Source organism: Rhineura floridana, chromosome 20 (genome assembly GCF_030035675.1).
Source record: "Rhineura floridana isolate rRhiFlo1 chromosome 20, rRhiFlo1.hap2, whole genome shotgun sequence".
NCBI classification, from domain to species: Eukaryota; Metazoa; Chordata; class Lepidosauria; order Squamata; family Rhineuridae; genus Rhineura; species Rhineura floridana.
The window spans coordinates 8,043,686-8,064,280 of record NC_084499.1 but is presented as its reverse complement, the minus strand read 5'-3'; the positions used below and the strand labels follow the sequence as shown (position 1 = coordinate 8,064,280).

The 20,595-nt window shown below is 46.3% G+C and overlaps 1 protein-coding gene across 5 annotated transcripts in view; it reads right to left on the bottom strand.

Annotated features, from left to right (window-relative positions):
- The window catches only part of CDK5RAP2 (CDK5 regulatory subunit associated protein 2), a 228,720-nt gene that overhangs the window by 25,119 nt on the left and 183,006 nt on the right, over positions 1 to 20,595 (bottom strand). For 4 of the 5 annotated variants that reach the window (XR_009759736.1, XM_061603690.1, XM_061603691.1 and 1 more), the window contains 2 exons: positions 16,992 to 17,240; positions 142 to 222 (listed from right to left, as the gene is read on the bottom strand). Coding sequence is in view for 4 of the 5 variants with exons in the window: in XM_061603690.1 (XP_061459674.1) it covers positions 142 to 222; positions 16,992 to 17,240 (330 nt within the window). In the remaining variant the exon portion in view is untranslated. The remainder of the gene's footprint in view (positions 1 to 141; positions 223 to 16,991; positions 17,241 to 20,595) is intronic. The other variant, XM_061603693.1, reaches the window with a different exon arrangement.

The window sequence follows — 20,595 nt, the reverse complement described above, 5'->3', positions numbered from 1 at the left end:
GGAGACTGAACGGTGCTCTCAACAGCAGAGCTCTTCTCAGGTTATCGTTCGTGTTATCATGAAATCTCAAACAGTGAGTCTTCGCTCCGGAAGATGCATTCAAAATACACAAAGTCACAAGCTTAGTGTCCATTGTAGTACCTGCTTTCAGTGGCACTATGCAGTTTCCATTCTTCAGTTGCAATTCAAGGACGTTGCTGTTCGCAGTGGGGAATTGAAGCTCTAGCAATCAAGAGAGGAGCAGAGGGTCAGTAAGAGGTCAGGGCCTTTGCAGTCTGCATCCTACACTTTCCTAGTGCACTTCTATGCAAAGAAGTTAATTATCCAACACAGACTTTGATATTCTGAGTTTCTATTTTGAAAGCAAGCCCTACCCTTTGTAGGCTAAGGAGAAAAGACTCAGAATATTTGGGAAAAGTCCCATGAAATATCAGGCAGCAGAGGCAGCCAAAGGCTACAAATTCTAAGCCTTTTTATAGAGCAATAGGGCATGGCTGAGCAGCACAATCACTGCTTATCTGCCACACCGCTGCTCATGCTGGCCTAGGTGGAAGGTGTGTGTGTTGGAGGGTGCCCTGTTCTGCACTACACAAGGCTGCAGCTGGCAAAGCAATTGGATCTGATGTCATCAAGGAATTGAGTGAATCCTCGGCTGACTCAGCCCCTCCCCAAAAGCCTTGGTTTGGTGCTTTCCAGGAGTTACCACTGGTGAGAATCCTACCTATGTACTTCCACCCACACTTTCGGCACGTGGAGTGAGAAGCACTGTACCATAGAAGTCACCAATGGAGATGTTCTGGGCTGGGTGGAATGAAGCCTTAGTAGGGAGAAAGTTCCACAGAAATCAGTAGCATTTACAGCACAATCCTATGGAAATTTATGCAGGTGTAACTAGCATTTCTTTGGATTAGAGGGGTAAAGAAATGGTGCCCCACCTAACTCTGAGTGGTCAACCTGCCCCCCCTCAAGCTTTTGGCTAAAAAACCCTCCCACTGAAATCTATGGGTCAATAAGTGTCGGAAGGCAGAGCTGGGGTCCCAATCCCGGGGAGCTGGATCCCGGAGAGTTGGGAGAAGAGTATTCGGATGGATGGCAGAGAGAAGGGGGAGGAACTTCCCCCCTTTGGAGCGAAGACGAAACAGAGGAACTGCCAGTGATAAGGTCGCTTAGCGACGGGGAGCCTGAGCCCTCCCTGGACATTCTCACGCCTCCCCCTCTTTCAGGCTCAGAGCAAGAGGGGAAAGAGGGAGGGCTGCTCACAGCCGAAAAGCGGGGAGGCAGTTTACCATCAGCCCCTCCCCTATCCCCCATCCTGGAATCGGAAACTTCAGAAGAGGAGGGGGTGACGCTTCCCCCCTCACCGCGCACACGCAGACAGCTGAAAAGACAGGAGAGAAGGGGGGGAAGGCGGGCAGTACCTGAGGGGCAGTTAAGGAGGAGCGAAAGATTGCACGCCCGTTTGGCCCCTTCTTAAAGAACAGGCGGGAAGAAGTCCCTTGCTCTGTCAACTTTCTCCCAATGCCGCAGGACCTCTATCCCTGTATTGCTTCATGAGAAAACGCAGTCTTTGTTTGGACATTACCCTAATAAAACACGAATTAACTACAGCCGTTGGTCTGGTTCCTGAGTCACATCCTGGGCCTGACAGCTTGACAGAGCCACCTAAATCACCCTCAACGCTCTCTTCACTTGACTGGGACAAGATGTCAAAGGGAGCAGCAGGGGGGACGAACCCCACTTCTGAGACGGAAGAAGTGGAACTCTTGAGGACTAAGGTAGCTGATTTGCAGACGGATGTTCAAGCCCTGCTAGCAGCAGTCAAGGCGCTGAAGACGTATAATCAAACCTTGAAGGCCACAATAGACCAGATGCGAACAGCCCCTCCAGCTGCCGTATTCAAGGTTCCCATTGGATTGCCCCCAAAATACGCGGGACAAAGTGATCAGTTGGCAACCTTTGTGGCTCAATGTGAGTTATATCTGGATGTCAGGCACACGGAATTTCCAGATGATGGGGCTAAAGTAGCTTTCGTGATTAGCCTCCTGGAGGGAGAAGCTGCAAAATGGGTGACTCCGTATCTCGTGAGAAAGGATACTGTCTTAGGAAGGTACAGAGGATTTATACAGGAGATGACCGAGATGTTTCAAGACCCGCAAAGGGCTGAAACAGTAGCGCGGCAACTAGGCGCTCTGAAGCAAGCTAAAGGGACTGTTTCCGAGTACACTAACGCTTTTAAAATTCTGTCCCAGGAAACTGGTTACAATGACGCCGCCCTGATGTTTATGTACCGGAGTGGATTAAATGCTGAAATCCTGGATGAGTTGGCCAGGACCTCCCCCCCCCGCTGACCTACCAGAGCTCATCCGGCTATGCCTACAGATAGATCACCGGATGGAAGGAAGGCGCCTGGAAAGGAAGCAGGAGGTCCCGAGATACTCAGCCTCAGCATCCCGCAACAAGACCCTTCCCACTGCAGGGATGGCAGGTAATGCAACTGAGGGACAGGGAGGGGCTAGGCCAAGACTGTCGGAAGAAGAAAAGGAAAGATGATGCCGGGAACGTTTATGCTTTTATTGTTCAAAGCCGGGCCATGTGGCCAGAGACTGTGGATTGAAAGGGGGGAAAGCCGAGCCATCGGGAAACTAGAACACCCAGTCCACATGCAGGCCAGTGGACTGGGGGCAGCGTTGTATAAAGGCCCTCCAACGATCCAACCTCCCTCAAAGGGGGTGTTGGTCTTGCCTATTCGGATTACAACTTCCAGAGGAGTGGTGTTTAATTCCACTGCCTTAATTGACAGTGGAGCCTCCACAAATTTTATTGATGCAAAGTTAGTCAAGCGTCATGGAATTTCCCGGTGGAAACTGGACGCTCCCCTAGCTGTGGAGACTATCGATGGGAGACCCCTGAAGTCAGGAGGGGTGACACAAGTCACGGAGGAAGTGAAACTTCAAATCCCTGGGCACGAAGAGACTGAGAGAAAATCACCTGTATGCTAAATTAGAGAAATGTGGATTTGACCTCAAGTCTCTAGACTTCCTTGGATATCGAATCTCAGCGGAAGGCGTGGAGATGGACCCAGGGAAAGTAAGCTGCATATTGGACTGGGGCCAACCTGTCACCAAAAAGGATGTACAACGGTTTTTGGGGTTTGCCAATTATTACAGAAAGTTCATTCCAGGGTTTTCCAAATTAACAGCTCCTCTGACTGACTGTTTAAGGGGGAAGAAGAAGTTTCAATGGACAGAGAACGCCACCGAGGCCTTTGAGGAGCTGAAGAGAAGGTTTGCTACTGAGCCCATTCTGCGCTTTGCTGATCCGAACCGCCCTTTCGTAGTGGAAGCAGATGCTTCAGATTTTGCCATCGGGGGGGTCCTGCTACAATTAGACCAAGAAGGGAAGGAGCTGCACCCCTGTGCGTACTTCTCTCGGAAGTTAAAGCCTGCAGAGAAGAACTACACAGTTTGGGAGAAGGAGCTGCTGGCCATCAAGGACTCTTTTGAAAACTGGAGACAATACCTAGAGGGGACCTCTCATCGAATTGAAATGCGCTCCGACCACAAGAATCTTGAAAGCCTCCAAACAGCCAGAAAGCTGAAGCAGAGACAGATAAGATGGTCCCAGTTCTTCACTAGGTTTAACTTCCAGATTACTTACCATGCCCAAGCCAAAAACCAGAGAGCGGATGCCTTATCCAGACAGCCACAATACAAAGAAAGTGAATCCGAGGACCAGCCTCAGTACGTAATCCCGCCAGAGAAATTAACGTTGGGAGTATGCCAGCCTTCATGGGAAGAGGAACTCAAAAAGGCACAACAAGAAGATGCAGACATGCTAAAATATCAGCAGGAGACGGGACAAGGTCAAGACTCAGAAGTAACCTTTCAATGGAGAAATGGACTGTTATGGTTCAAAACCGCCAGATATGTGCCAGAAGGGGAATTAAGGCTCAGAATCCTACGCCAGTGTCATGATTCCATCACAGCGGGACACTTTGGGATTTACAAGACCATTCAGAACGTGGCCAAGGACTTCTGGTGGCCTAAAATGCGTCGGGATATTGAGAGTTATGTAAAGTCCTGCTCTGTCTGTCTGCGGACAAAAACACAAACAGGGACACCAGCAGGACTGTTACAACCGTTGCCTGTCCCACACGAACCCTGGAATGACCTCTCCATGGATTTTATAACTGATCTACCCAAGTCCCAAGGAATGACAGCCATCTTAGTAGTGGTGGATCTACTTACCAAAATGGCACACTTTCTTCCTTGTGCAGGGGCCTTAGAGGCTAAAGAAACGGCCAAGTTATTCATAAAAGAAGTCTACCGGCTGCATGGATTGCCAAACAGCGTAGTCTCAGACCGAGGAACTCAGTTCACAGCCAAATTTTGGAGAGCAATGTGGAAACAGTTGCAGACGGAATTAAAACTCTCCTCCGCCCATCACCCCCAGACAGATGGGCAGACGGAACGCTTGAACGCCGTTTTGGAAAGATATTTACGAAGTTATGTGTCCTATCAACAGACTGACTGGGTATCGTATTTGCATTTTGCAGAGTTCACCTACAACAATTCTCTGCACTCCAGCACTCAACAAACCCCGTTCTTCGCTAATTACGGATTCCATCCTAAAGTCTTTCCAAGCAGCTCAGAAGGAATGCTGGTACCGGCAGCTGAGAACTTCCTTAAGGAATTGCAAGCGGCGCAACAGACACTGAAACAGCAGTTAAACGAAGCCAAAACGGAGTACAAGCGAGTTGCTGACCTGCACAGGAAGGAGGGCCCCCCCCTTCAACCGGGAGACCAGGTATGGCTGTCCACCCGCTTCCTCCAGATGCCGGGCAAATGTAGAAAATTACAAGACAAGAGGGTGGGTCCTTTCGAAATAGAAACTCAAATCAATCCCGTGGTGTACCGACTGAAGCTGCCTGACACGTTTAAAATACATCCTGTGTTCCATCGATCCCTCTTAACGAAAGCCGCCCCTCCCAGTGAGTTACGGCCGGAGGAACCTCCCGGAGCTCCACTCCTGGTAAATGAGCAGCTTGAGTTTGAAGTTGAGGAGATCTTAGATTCCAGGATCAGACGCCACAAGCTGCAGTACTTGATTCACTATGGGGTGGCTGACAGATCATGGGAAGATGCAGCTGATGTGCATGCTCCAGAATTGGTAAAACTTTTCCATCAACATTTTCCCCACCGTCCCAAGCCAGACAAGGGGAGGGGGGCACAGCCTGGGAGGGGGGATGGTGTCGGAAGGCAGAGCTGGGGTCCCAATCCCGGGGAGCTGGATCCCGGAGAGTTGGGAGAAGAGTATTCGGATGGATGGCAGAGGGAAGGGGGAGGAACTTCCCCCCTTTGGAGCGAAGACGAAACAGAGGAACTGCCAGTGATAAGGTCGCTTAGCGACGGGGAGCCTGAGCCCTCCCTGGACATTCTCACGCCTCCCCCTCTTTCAGGCGCAGAGCAAGAGGGGAAAGAGGGAGGGCTGCTCACAGCCGAAAAGCGGGGAGGCAGTTTACCATCAGCCCCTCCCCTATCCCCCATCCTGGAATCGGAAACTTCAGAAGAGGAGGGGGTGATGCTTCCCCCCTCACCGCGCACACGCAGACAGCTGAAAAGACAGGAGAGAAGGGGGGGAAGGCGGGCAGTACCTGAGGGGCAGTTAAGGAGGAGCGAAAGATTGCGCGCCCGTTTGGCCCCTTCTTAAAGAACAGGCGGGAAGAAGTCCCTTGCTCTGTCAACTTTCTCCCAATGCCGCAGGACCTGTATCCCTGTATTGCTTCATGAGAAAACGCAGTCTTTGTTTGGACATTACCCTAATAAAACACGAATTAACTACAATCGTTGGTCTGGTTCCTGAGTCACATCCTGGCCCTGACAATAAGGGGATTAACCTTGGTTGGATTGTGTCCAATATTGTTAAACATTCTCAATTTTTAAGGAAAAGCCAGTGTTGATTGAAAATGCCATGTTTCAGTGCAATTGGTTAATTAACTGACCAGTCCAAAAAAAAAAAAGACAAAACAAGACAACTGAATGACTCAAAGGACTTCACAAAAAGGCAATCAACTCCTTTGGGGAATAATCCAGTGGCAAAAAAAGACTTTCCCCATTACATGTACCAATGCTACTCTGGGTCCTCTCCAAAGACTACTGAGCAATGCAGAAATATACATGAGCAGAACATGCATAAGCAAAATAAAAATGGACGTCTTTTCGAAGAAACATTCAGAAGCATACACATTCACACGCACAAATGCACACACATTAAAATAAAATCTGGTTTTCAAGGCTGGACATTTCAAAGCAAAGGAAACCAAACGTGCATAATAAAACTCAAATTTGCGATAAACTCAAAATTTCACGGCTCCGAAACACACCAAGCTCACTGTTGCATCTATATTAGCACAGTATGATTTGTCTATATTTGCTCAAGCTCAAAGACAAAAGGACACGACTAAGCCAGCCAATGGAGCTGTAATATTTGTTCAGTAGTTCCGAGCTAAGGGGCATTTGTTCTGTTCTATGGCATTGAAATGCTCTGGATGTTCCCTTTACAATTCAGATTTGCATGACAGATATTTCTGCCTCCCCTTAAGTTTTAAATTGCCAGAGCTCTTCATTGAACAAGCAATGCAAATAGAGGAAAAATATTCCTCTAGGGCATACAATTTATTCTGCTGATTTATTCACAGACCATCCAAAGCACATATTGATCGTTCCTGAGTAATGCATGGTCGCCTGTAGCAAAAACTTGTGCATGAAACAAACCATTCAGGTAAGCAAAAGCGTAGGAAAACTGAACCCAGCATTTTCAGTCAGCATACTAGTCCCCTCCCAAGCAAAAAGCATGAATGGTTACATAAGAACCTGCTAGATCAGGGCAATGGCCATCTAGCCCAGCATCCTGTTCTCACAGTAGCCACCTACATGCCTTTGGGAAGTCTGCAGATAGAATCTCGATGTAGACAGAATCTCTTGGACTCAATGGCCTTATAAGCCCCTTCCAACTCTACTATTCTATGAGCACAATGATACTCTCCGCACCAGCAATTTCCAGCAACTGGTATTCAGACGTATACCACCTTCAAAAGTTGGAGGCTTCTGAGTTAAAGATCCGTGACCAGTCGACAAAATGCTGAATTGACAGGTTTAGATTAGTGATGTGCGCACCCCATCCTTGCAAAGCCTCCTCCACCACCAATCATTAGGGCTTTAGGTGCATTCCTGTAGAATGCCTGAAAAATCTCAAGTTTTCCAAGGTTTTGATAGGAATGAACAAAGTGTAAATACGTGTGTGTGTATGTTTGTGTGCGTAGAGAGGTGGTTACAGGAAGCAAGGCTCACAAATTACACAAGAGATTCCCTGAAAGCCCTCTCCTTAGCTGGAGTGAACACGAGGGATCACTTAAGGGGGAGTTGGCAAGAAGGATTAGGTAACTGTGGAGGGCAGGATACCATCTCCATTTTGAATCACCCTGGTTTAAAAGGATGGATCTGACTCAAATAGGGGCACCATGTTGAGCGAGGGGAGTTTGCATTCTGACCTCCATCCATTTGAAGTCTCACACTGTCTCCAGGTCAGATTTGGCAGGGGGGGGGAAGACGGGTACCCGGCATCACAGCCTACAGATGTGCTCAGTTCAGCATATATTCACTAATAGGCAAAAAAAACCCTTGCTGTTTAAGAACGTATCTATAGCCAACAGATATTTCTATCAAACTTTAAAAAGCAGGGAAATTGGGCAGCTATAGTGAATGCACCAGGGGAACAGGACTATTGACCTCCTCTCTGAGATAATTGTACAGCCCTACAAATTTGTAAAAATGCAAACAATTTGGGTTGGTCTTTCATAGTCCAATCCACTTTCTGCGTAGCTTGGAAGAGTTTGATAACATGTGCCTCTGAGCATATGGTGAGTGGTGGCAACAGCTGCAGTCCAAATAACACGAAAAATACATGTGCTGTGTTGGTCTTGTTTTAGCAGGGGGAAGCAACAATATTAAGACAGTTGATATAGTTCAGAAAGTCACTTTAAATATGTTTGATTTACTTTGCAATTTTAATGAAGTTTCCTATAGTAAATTATTTCTTCTGCTTCTGTAAATATGTGAAGTACAGCAACACTCCAAAAACCCTCCAAAAACCCTCCAAAAACAATTGTGGAATAATGTCACTGACTATTCTGCACAATAGTTTCCAGTGGACATGAGGAGTGTCTCAGTTTGCACAAGATAAAACAATGGGAGGTGAAATATATTCTAGCAAATTTCTAGGCTTGCTCTATGTTTTTAATTGACCATGCCTACACTTCCTTCAATGGAGTGGTTTAAGCATAGCAGGCTGAACACGTGCATCTTGGGCAGGCCAAGTTTGGGTTTTTTCAACGGTTAGATTAATTGCTTAAAGTAGCAACATATTGCAATCAGTCTAATTTTACATCAAACTGCAGTTTCAGATTCAACTGTTAATGCACACAAAACAGAAATAGAATAGAAATGCCAGTTTGAAACAGAAAAGGCTGTCTTCATCATCATATGACACTGACCAATAAAAAGGCTTTGAAATTAATAAAAATAATTTTGACACAGATTTCTTGGATGAATAATGGGAGAAGGAACTGTTTGTTCTTACTGTAAATGGTGTTTCTTCATGGATGACAAGAGGTCTCCAAGTGGGTAGTGTAGCTCCCCCTACAAATCAGAGACAGGAAACGCTTCAGCAAATACTTTTGCTCCTCCCCTCTTGCTGAGGCTCAGTTCATTTCTTGGAAAAGCTCCAGAAGTCAGCCTCAGCATAGAACACAAGGATGAAACATGGTACATGAATAAGAGCACGCTCACCCATACAACAAACTTGATAGAAACAAAGCGGGTTAGGAACAAGGTCAGCTGACAGTCAACAAACATTGTAGAAAAGGAGTCATGGCACTCAGTGACTTAGTCCCAACCACCAGTAAAATACTGCAAGGGTGGGCCTTGGACCTCTTGTCATCCGTGAAGAAACACCGTTTACGGTAACAACAAACTTTTCCTTCTTTCAAACGATGACAGAGGTCTCCAAGTGGGACTCACTAAAGCTGCAGACCTAGAGTGGGTCAGAGGGAGACAGGACCTGTTGCAGAACCCTGCGGCCAAATGAAGCCTCTGCAGAGGCACAAAGGTCAATTTTGTAGTGTTTCTTGAAGGTACTAGCTGTGGACCAAGTTGCTGCTCTACAAAAATTTTACTGTCGGAGCATTTGTGGGGGGAAACGCTGATCTGGCAGCAGATCTCGTGGAGTGTGCTGTAATGTGTAACAGTGATGGTGATTGAACGGTGTCATAAGCTAAGGAGATGCAATCCCTAATCCTACGAGCTAGTGTTGCACTTGACACTTTTTTCCCCATAGTGGCAGGATGGAAGGACACAAATAGGGATTCAGATCGCCTAAATGAATGAATGAATGATTTTTATTTCGGTCACAGACCAGCCATGATCGCCTAAATGGTTTGGTTCTATCCATATACACCTTTACTGCATGCCTGATGTGTAGTGAGTGCCACACCTTCTCTTTGGGGTGGGAAGGGTTAGGACAGAAAGAAGGTAGGATTATTTCCTGTTGTCTATGGAAGGCCGTGTTCACTTCGGGAACAAATGCTGGGTCAGTGCCTAGCACCACCCTGTCTTTGTGGAAAGTACATAGGTGTTTTTCAACATATAAAGCCTGTAGCTCAGACACCCTACGTGCCGTCATAATAGCCGCTAGGAATACTGTTTTGAATGAATTTTTAAAGGAACGGATCTCAGCAGCTCAAAGGGGGGCTTTTGTAGGGCAGGGAGAATGAAATGTCTTGCAGAAAAAGCACTTCGGCCACTGCCTCGTTTATTGCACCAAATAGAGAACACCTTCCACGTACCCTGGTAACTACGACAAAGGTCATCTTGCCGCTAAGATGGTATCCACTACTGCTGAAGAAATGTCCGACATTAATAGTCTCTTGTGCTCAATTTCCATGTGGTCAGCTGAAGCCACTGTGGGCCTGGATGGAGAAGAGGGCCCTGGGGGAACAGATCTGGGCACGACGGGAGATGGAATGGTGGTGACTTGGCCAGTTGGATGATATCCGAGAACCAGGGACATCTTGGCCAATAGTAAGCTGTCAGCACTACTCAAGCCTTCTCTGACCAGATCTTTCTGAGCACCCTGGATAACAGCAGAGTTGGAGGAAATGCATAAAGTAGGCCCTTTGGCCATGGAACCACAAGCACATCCAGTTGCTCAGTTCTGCAACTCAGGAAGCGAGAGAACAAGCGTTGTTTCTGATGTTTTTTCTTGGAAGCAAACAGGTCTACCTTGAACCTGCTGAACCTTGCTTGGAGAGAGTGGAACACTTCCTTGCTGAGGGCCCATTCACCTGGAAACAGTTGCTGGCGGCTCAACCAGACCACTGCTATGTTCAAGTGACCTTGAATGTATTCTGCTGCAATTGACGATGTGTGTTGCTCTGCCCATGACAGCATTGCCACTGCTTCTGTGTGCAGGAGCATCAATCAAGTACCTCCTTGTTTGTTCAAATAGGCCTGTGTTGTTGGTGCGTATTAACATGTCCAGATGCATAAGGGTGTGGGAGAAGTGGTGAAGGGCCAGATGTGCCACCTGTAGTTCCAGCTAGGTGATGCTTCTGAGTGCTTCTATTGGCGACTGCAGCCTTTGGACGTACTGCCCTTGACAATGGGCTCCCCATCCCCTGAGACTTGCATTGGTGGTGATGACTGAGCGAGGTGGATCCTGTAGAGGAATGCCTTTTTGCAGGTGACACTGACACCCACCATTGAAGGGACTTCTTGACCTGCCGTGATAGAAGTACGTAGTGGTGTCTGCAGTGCGCAATGTCTTCCTGGTAACAGAGGAGTAGCCACTGAAGCAGCCATTGAAGCGGGTTAGAGTGCAAGCGAGCCCAGGGAGTAATCCCTATTGCCGATGCCATCATGCCTAAGAGCTTTGCGAGCACCATAACGTCTGCCAAACGTACTCGAGTCAATGGAACAGCCATGGCTGTGATTTTCTGAATCCTCTCTGGTGATAGGGAGATGGATTGTTGAACAGTGTCCAACCATGTTCCCAAGTGCTGCAGCCATTGGGAAGGACTAAGCTAGCTCTTCCAAGTGTTCACCAAGAAGCTGTGTTCCTTCAGGTGAGCTAATGATATCTGGATGTCCTCCCGAGCCTGATGGAAAGATTTGGACCAAATCAGGAGGTCATCCAGATAAGGATATATGTGCACACCTTGCAGCCGAAGACCGGCCATCAAAGTCACCATAACTTTGGTAAAAATTCTTGGTGTGGAGGCCAGACCGAATGGTAGTGCTTCGAATTGTTAATGGCCTCCATTGTAATAAAAACATAGTAGCTGCCTGTGTGCTGGGAATATTGAGATATGTAGATAGGCTTCCTTCAAGACCACCAAAGCTAGAAAGTCCTAGGGCTGAAGGGCCTCCCATATGGATGTGAGGGTCTCCATCCTGAATTTCCGTTGGGTGACAAATTGGTTCAGGAATTTGAGATCGAGTACCACACGCCAGATTCCATCCTTCTTCCTCACCAAGAAGTCTGAATATAGCCCTGAGAAAAACTCCTCTGAAGGAACTTCCTTGATTGCAGAGATGTCGAATAAATGACAAATTTCATTTGAGACCACTTGCAGCTTCGCGGTGGACTTGGAGATGGGCGAAGGAAGGAACCTGGCAGGCAGATACTCTAACTCTATCTTGTATCCGTTTTTCATAATCTTTAGAACCCATGTCCTGAGTGGTGTCTTGCCATCGATGGAAGAACTTGCTTAGTCTTCCCCCCACCGGTGGGAGCACAACTGGTTCTGACATCCCTGCCATCCCTTCCTTCCTGGAGTAAGGAACTTGTTGGGGGTTCTGCTGGAATCTTGGTCTATTCCAAGAGTGGCAGCCACTTCTGAAATCATGGCCTCACCCTGTAGGACTGGAGCCATAAAAGGACTGATAGGTGAAGGGGGGCCTGTATGGACGTCTGCAATCCCGCATTTGAGAGGGCATCATTTTCTTTTTGTCCTTAGTCAGTACTAGGACGTCCTTTAGTGCTGCATCACCAAATAACTATGATCCAGAAAAGGGGACCAAAGCCAGATTAGAACGTGAGGATGTGTCCATATCTCAGTGGTTAAGCCACAGGTGCCTACGAGCAACCACTGCAGCTGCCATAGCCCTGCAGAAAAATTGAGTGGAGTCCATAGTCACATCTGCTATGAATGTTAGGGATCTGGAAACTTTCAGCAGAGTTTTCCTAAATCTGGCCGGGTTCTGATTAGCACTGTCTAACAGATCTTCCACCCACAGCAGTGCTGTCCTAGCAAAGACCGAAGCTGAAACAGAATCACGTACTGACAGTGCATTAGCATCGTGGCAGCGTTTGAGGACTAGATCTGATCTGTGCTCATTGGGATCTTTCAGTTGTGCATCTCCATCCCTGGGCAGAAGAGCACGGGAAAGCAGGGCAGAAAACGGACCATCCACTGCCGGAGTCCTAAGTTGCTCCATGACATCAGCATCTAAAACATAGAACTTATTTGCGTAATTAATGTCCTTTTTGCGCTGAAGTGGTGAATCCCACTCTGACTTCATTACTGCCTTAAATGGGGCTGGTAATGGAATGCACCTACCTGACATTTTTGGAACGGGCAGCACTAGAGCACTTTTGGAGATTGGTTCCTGTTGCTGCTGTGCTGGAGCTAAATCAAGAGCAGCTACTACTTTGCAAAACAAAGGAGGATAATATATGTCTATGAATAGCCTTGTTGAAACTAATTCATCTAGACCCGAATCATCACTCCATTCCCCTTCCTCTAACACATTCTCTCCCTTCAGCCTCGGGATATGTGTCATACACAGCAGGCAACTGCTATCTAGCCCCTATAGTAGAACTATGCCCTATGCTGTGAAAGGACTGAGGGATGACAATATTTCTTGCTGCTGCATCCCTGAATGCCTCTTTAATTGTGGGAGATCAACCTCCATATCACCCTGGGGAGGAGGTAGAGATCGTTTTGATGCCCCTCCCCATACTAATTCAGCAGCCAGATCGCCAATCATGGTGTCCTTAAGTTGTTGGAGCAAGCCAGGTGACAAAAGATCAGACAGCAGGACCTGTGGCGGTTGTTGCTGCTCTACGAATGAGATGGGGTGCACCTTGTTGACACAGCTGGTCTTCTAGTGTACTGCTGACGCTAGGCGCCAATTCCACTACCTGCTCCTCATCTGAGGACAGCAGCTCTAGCTCCCTAGCCATATTTGGTGAAAAAAATGAAGGGTCCAGAGATCGTGGCTGCCGTGCCGCTGACAGGGCAACAACGCATAGATCAGCCGATGTAGGTGCTGCCGCTCTGCTGTAATTCAAAATGGCGGGGGCTACTGCTCCCGTGTGCCGACATTGCAGATGCTGCCACTCCACTGTGGTCCAAAATGTGGGTGCTGTTGCTCTGCTGCTACCCAAAATGGCAGCTGCTGCCACTGCATTGTTCCAAAATGGCAGCTGCTGCCACTGCATTGTTCCAAAATGGCAGGCGCTGCCACTCCACTCCCTTCTGGCACCGCCACTTCCCTCAACCCCATCAGTAACCAGATCACCTCTGTGGACTTCACTGACTGGAAATATACATCAGAGGCCTGGCAATTCTTAGCGGATTTACGCAGGCTGCAGAAACGAGACCCCGATGAAGTTCCCTCAGCAGAATCATCAGCACCAATATTTGGCTGTCCTTGTAAAATGGGGGAGAAGCTGTAGCAACTGGGCGCTCACTGCAGCTACTGCTGAGCGCTGCCCAGGCTTTTGGGTTGCCCCTTTGTTTTATCCATGTCGAAGCAGGAATAAAGGAAAGCTTGACAGAAAGTGAGCGAAGAGAATCTGACAGAAGATTTTTTTTTTTTAGGAATGACAAACAGAGGTAAGTATGAGGGAAGGAAAGAGAAACATATAATTAGAAAAACGGTGAGGAGAAAAACAGATAGGCCTCAGTGAGGATAGAGATCAAATAAGATGCACTCCGAGCTGAGACAGGAAATGAACTGAGCCTCAGCAAGAAGGGAGGAGCAAAAGTATTTGCTGAAGCGTTTCCTGTCTCTGAGATGTAGGGGGAGCTACACTACCCACCTGGAGATCTCTGTCATCCATGAGAGAAATATAATTTTCTAGGTTAGATTCTCTGTAACACTGGAAAGAAGCAAAACAAGAACAGCAACAAACATACAAAAAATATAATTTTTCATCTTTGGAGATGCAGTCCTGATTGCAGGTGTTGCCACCACTCACCATATGCTCAGAGGCACTTATTACCAAATTCTTACAAGCTACACAGGAAATGGATTGAACTGCAAGGGTTGGTTGTTGTTTTTTTGCCTATTATTTTTTGCCTATTTGGCTGGATTTTTTTTTTAGTGAATTTCTCTGCTTTTTAATCTGGGAGGTAAGAAATGAGATCCTGTGGAAGTTTGCTGAGAATGCATTGATCATTTGCATCTTATTGAGTTGAATGGGATTTACTCCCCTGCAATCATGCTTAGGATAGGTGAAACTGACCATGGGGAGAGGAGGAGAGAGGGGGAGAGGAGGAGGAGGGATGGGAGCAGGCGGAAGAGGGAGTGGAAGAGGGCAGGTTCGATCATTTGCATGCTTATTGAGTTGAATGGGATTTACTCTGCAATCATGCTTAGGATAGGTGAAACTGACCATGGGGAGAGGAGGAGAGAGGGGGAGAGGAGGAGGAGGGATGGGAGCAGGCGGAAGAGGGAGTGGAAGAGGGCAGGTTCGATCATTTGCATGCTTATTGAGTTGAATGGGATTTACTCTGCAATCATGCTTAGGATAGGTGAAACTGACCATGGGGAGAGGAGGAGAGAGGGGGAGAGGAGGAGGAGGGATGGGAGCAGGCGGAAGAGGGAGTGGAAGAGGGCAGGTTCGATCATTTGCATGCTTATTGAGTTGAATGGGATTTACTCTGCAATCATGCTTAGGATAGGTGAAACTGACCATGGGGAGAGGAGGAGAGAGGGGGAGAGGAGGAGGAGGGATGGGAGCAGGCGGAAGAGGGAGTGGAAGAGGGCAGGTTCGATCATTTGCATGCTTATTGAGTTGAATGGGATTTACTCTGCAATCATGCTTAGGATAGGTGAAACTGACCATGGGGAGAGGAGGAGAGAGGGGGAGAGGAGGAGGAGGGATGGGAGCAGGCGGAAGAGGGAGTGGAAGAGGGCAGGTTCGATCATTTGCATGCTTATTGAGTTGAATGGGATTTACTCTGCAATCATGCTTAGGATAGGTGAAACTGACCATGGGGAGAGGAGGAGAGAGGGGGAGAGGAGGAGGAGGGATGGGAGCAGGCGGAAGAGGGAGTGGAAGAGGGCAGGTTCGATCATTTGCATGCTTATTGAGTTGAATGGGATTTACTCTGCAATCATGCTTAGGATAGGTGAAACTGACCATGGGGAGAGGAGGAGAGAGGGGGAGAGGAGGAGGAGGGATGGGAGCAGGCGGAAGAGGGAGTGGAAGAGGGCAGGTTCGATCATTTGCATGCTTATTGAGTTGAATGGGATTTACTCTGCAATCATGCTTAGGATAGGTGAAACTGACCATGGGGAGAGGAGGAGAGAGGGGGAGAGGAGGAGGAGGGATGGGAGCAGGCGGAAGAGGGAGTGGAAGAGGGCAGGTTCGATCATTTGCATGCTTATTGAGTTGAATGGGATTTACTCTGCAATCATGCTTAGGATAGGTGAATGATCACACAGGAGGAGGAGAAGGGCTGGAGTGGGCAGGGGAGGAAAAGGAAGAGGGGGAGGAGAGGGAGGTTGGATGGGTGGGCACAGGGCAGACACTTTCCTTTCCAAAAGAAAAACACTGTTAACAGTATGATTATTTTTCAGGGTTTCCACCCTTTTTATTCTACAGTAGACACGTATAGTCTCCCACTCAATTCTAAACCAAAGCTGTCCCTGGCCACATCCTCACCAGACATTTATTCCACTTTAAACAGTTGTGGCTTCCCCTAAAGAATCCCAGGAAGTGTAGTTTATGAAGGGTGCTGAGATATGTTCCCTCATCCTCTATTCCCTTGACAGAGCTACAATCAGCAGTATTCTTTGGGAAGAGGGGCTGACTATTAAACCACTCTGGCCATTGGAGCTGTCAGGGGAACAGGAGTCTCCTAATGACTCTCAGCACCCTTCACAAACTACACTTCCAAGGGTTCTTTGGGGGAAGCCATGATTGTTTAAAGTGGAATAAATGTCTGGCATGTGTGTAGCGCCCTGATCAGGCAAGCCGAACAGTTGTTCGTCTGGCTTTTACAATACTGATAATTGATTCTTGCTGAGCATGCCTGTGCTATCACAGACTCCAATGTTAAATTTCTTAAATTAATTAAAAATCAGCCATGCATTTTTTTTAACTTTTAAACTGCAGAAGATGGTCAGTAATACAATTACAGGTACTCTGTGAACATGGCTGATTTTTAATTAATTTCAACAAATTACGAGACCACTGATAGAAAAATGTCCAACAGGAGTCTGGATTTTTTTCTCTTATTTTACACTTTGAACACTAGATTCTCTCTGAGTGTTTTGTGTATTGCCATGAAAACATAGAGGGTTGTTAAGCAAGCATTTTTGAGTTGAGGACTATAAGATTTGTAAGATTTTGTTTTGAAATGAGCTTATGGAAAGCAGCAGAATGGCATGGGGTTTTTTTTTCAATTTAACACGGCGGAATGTGAAAAATCCCTGCTGGCTATAGTATACAGCCAGCTGTATAATTTCCAGCAGATTGGAAGAAAACCCTGTTTAACCAATACACACAGATATGAGTGGGTTGTGTCCCATGTCACTCCTACTCAAGAGAAGACCACTGAAAATAATTGGCATGGCTAACTTAGATCCATTAATTTTAATGGGTCTACTCTGAGTAGAACTTGGTGCACCACACCATACCGTTTATCCCAGCGTAATTCGGCAACTCTTGTTTGAAAAGGCAGCCGATATTCGTGGTTGATCCTGAACTGCTTCTCTCTCTCATTCCTCGGGAAAGCTGTTCTTCCACTTTCATATGCAACATCTTGTTTGCCTTGATGCTCCTTTCAAGTTGCACTCTCAAGTTCTGTATTTCAGTTAACAGTTCATGCAAGTCAAGTAGGTGATTTTGATCTTTCCCGCATTCATCTACTCTGCCGTGGCTGCAATCTGAGGACGGTTTCATTTTTTTTAATTGCCATTGTGAACAATTTAAAAAGTCATTATTAAAATGTTGAATGAGCACATTTGAACCAGGTATTAAGAGCTAACTACAAACAGTAGGTACAAAATGATAACGATTTTAAAATAACGGGGGGAGAAACAGACACACAAACCTTCAGGCTTAATTGTTTTTACCCTCCAAATACGTAATACGAGCGAAAAATTATTTTTCACTTTGTCCACAAAAGCTAATGTTGCATACCCAAGGTAAAACTGTGTATATTAAAAGACTGGAAGGGAATATATATACATATATATACACTGAAGGGCATTTGGAAAGAAAATTATTATTATTATTATTATTTATTTATTAGACTTTCATACCGCCCGACTAGCAATAGCTCTCTGGGCGATGAACACAGAGAATACAATAAAATACACAATATAATACAATAAGAACATATAAAATAAGAACAATCTAAAATCAGTACAACAAATATGAAAATCAGGTTAACTTAAATTAAAATGCTTTGGAAAAGAGGAAGGTTTTAACCTGGCGCCGAAAGGATAACAATGTCGGCGCCAGGCGCACCTCCTCGGGGTGACTGTTCCACAGTTCGGGGGCCACCACTGAGAAGGCCCTAGATCTTGTCACCACCCTCCGGGCTTCTCTATGAGTCAGAACCCGGAGGAGGGCCTTCGTAGCAGAACGTAGTGTACGGGCCAGTTCGTATCGGGAGAGGCATTCCAACAGGTATCGTGGTCCCGTGCCGTATAAGGCTTTATAGGTTAATACCAACACTTTGAATCTGGCCCGGAAGCATATTGGTAGCCAGTGCAAGCGAGTCAGAACAGGTGTTATGTGCTCGGACTGCTTGGTCCTTGCTAACAATCTGCAGCCGCATTTTGCACTAGCTGTAGCTTCCGAACTGTCTTCAAAGGCAGCCCTACGTAGAGCGCATTGCAGTAATCCAAACGCGAGGTTACCAGAGTATGTACAACTGATGTAAGGTCCTCCTTACTCAGATAGGGACGTAGCTGGGCTACCAACCGAAGTTGGTAGAACGCATTCCGTGCCACCGAGGCTACTTGAGCCTCAAGTGAAAGGGAAGAGTCTAGAACGACTCCCAAGCTACGAACCCGCTCCTTTAGGGGGAGTGTAACCCCATCCAGGACAGGGTATGAATCCATCCACCAACAGCATCTCAGTCTTGTCAGGACGGAAGGGAAGGTGAAAGAAAGAAAAAGCAAGCAAGCGTGGGACCAATTCATGGTGCAAAAATTACAAAACAAGAAAAAGGGAATGCTGGTAGTAACTAGATTCTGAAAATGAAGGCAGTTTCTTCATCAGAAGCCTGAACGTCTAATCATGGAAACAGAGAACCCAAAATATTTTTAACTTGCCAGAAGGACAAAGGTTTATGGTTTCATGATCAGATGAGTCATATCTGTGCTTGGGATACTAAGCATCATTTTCCAGGAACATCTTTCTCTCTTGTTGCTAAGCTCATGCCAGCCCTGTTTTAACTCTCTGCCTCAACTGTAAGTTTATCAATGTAGGTATGACAGCAGCCTTGGGTTTATATGTGGGAAATCTAGGCCCCGTTCCCAACACATGTGTGAAGCTAGCTATGTGGCCTTGGAAAATCTCTTTCAGCTTTGCCTTGTAATAAAACCATGTTTACTACTGTAAAATGAAGAGGCCAAGAGGCCTAATCATCTGGGTTTATTTGTGAAATATGCTGAACACAGGCAAAATGGCAGTATTTTCAAACTACATACTCAAAAGTATATTAATAGCTCAATTTGCCTTTTCTACTTGTTGCCTGCTCTACCAGTTGCTTCCCCAACAATGTGGGTGTTCTCTTCCTAATGACTGCAGTTAGTTGTGTTGGAAATAGGCAACCTCGCATGCTACCACTAGGTGGAGGGTTATAGATGCTTTAGTACAGTTAAAGGGAGAAGTGCGTTCTCTGGTCACACTCACAAAATCTCTATAGTTTGCTGTGATGTAGTTCCTGTTTGATTGTTGTTTTTCCCCTTCCCTTCCTCCTTCTCGTTCTACTGCCTTTTGAATTCTCCATTACCACATGAAGCACGCAGGCATGAGGCTGCTTGTCAGAAGCTGAAAACTATGGACTGAGAGTAACCTACATTTCTTCTTTCTGATAATATCTTCAGGCAGGCTTTTGGGGTGGGCTAGATTTTATCTTCATTGTTTTTAGATTTTTAATGTCTAGGTATTGTATGCTTATTTTGTACATCGCCCAGAGTGGCTGGACAGCCAGCCAGATGGGCGACTAATAAATTCAATCAATAAATAATAAAATAATTTCCCAAGTTGTGCCGGTATCGCTGTATACATGAAGTGTTTGTGAGTAAACTATCTTTATATATTCTACTGGAGAAAGCTTATTTGTTTTATTCTGCTAGACCGTGTGAGGGTAGTGCTGGTTATTGCTCATTCCATTTTTTGCCAGTTTACTCTGATAAAGATAGAACCATATAATTGTTTTATCCCATAAACTCCAACAAGCTGAATCCTGCTACCTTCCCTTCTCTCTTTCTTCTAGGGACACATCACTCCAAATGCTAAGTGGGGAAGCAAGCATGGGAATGTACTTTTATCATAGCCTTGCAAAGAAGTTCACTAATTAACCAATCAACTGGTAGATGTTAGGTCATTTAGGCAGCCTACAAGAAAGAAAAAAGAGCCAATATGTATTTGACCCAGACAAATGCTGATTTACCAGCCTCTTTAAGAAAATGAATTTTCTTAAATTTCTGGAGCATGACAGGAACAACTGGGGAATGGCATTTGCATTATGTAAAAATCAACCTGGTTTCTCATGAAACTGTGGGCAACAAGTAGCTAAGAACACAGGATAGATTTTCCTGTGGTACCAGGAATCCCCAGACTTGAATATCAACAGAGGATGGTGTAGGAACAGAGGAAGAGGGTGTAGTAAACATCAGGAGGAACGAAATGGCTTGTCTGGTTTCTTTGGGAGAAGGCATTTTCTAGATAACATTACTGATAGGAGAATTCACGTTGGCTACATTTGGAATCAAATAAGTATTTACAAAATTTCTAGGCCGCCATTTGGTAAAAGCCTGCTTTCTATATCCCAAGGGTCACTAACTGGTCACAAATGGCTGCCATGAAGGAATGCTATAACACAAAATGGCTGCCACATCTAAAACAACAAAAAAGGGATAACCACAAAAAGGTGCCGGCATACTGCTTCCCCATCAATGCACCCCCCAATCAGCCAATATGGCACTTGCTCAGAGAGAGGAGCTCTTAGCATCTCTGTTCACAATGGGAATGAGGGTGTCCAATCCTGGTATCCAATGAAAA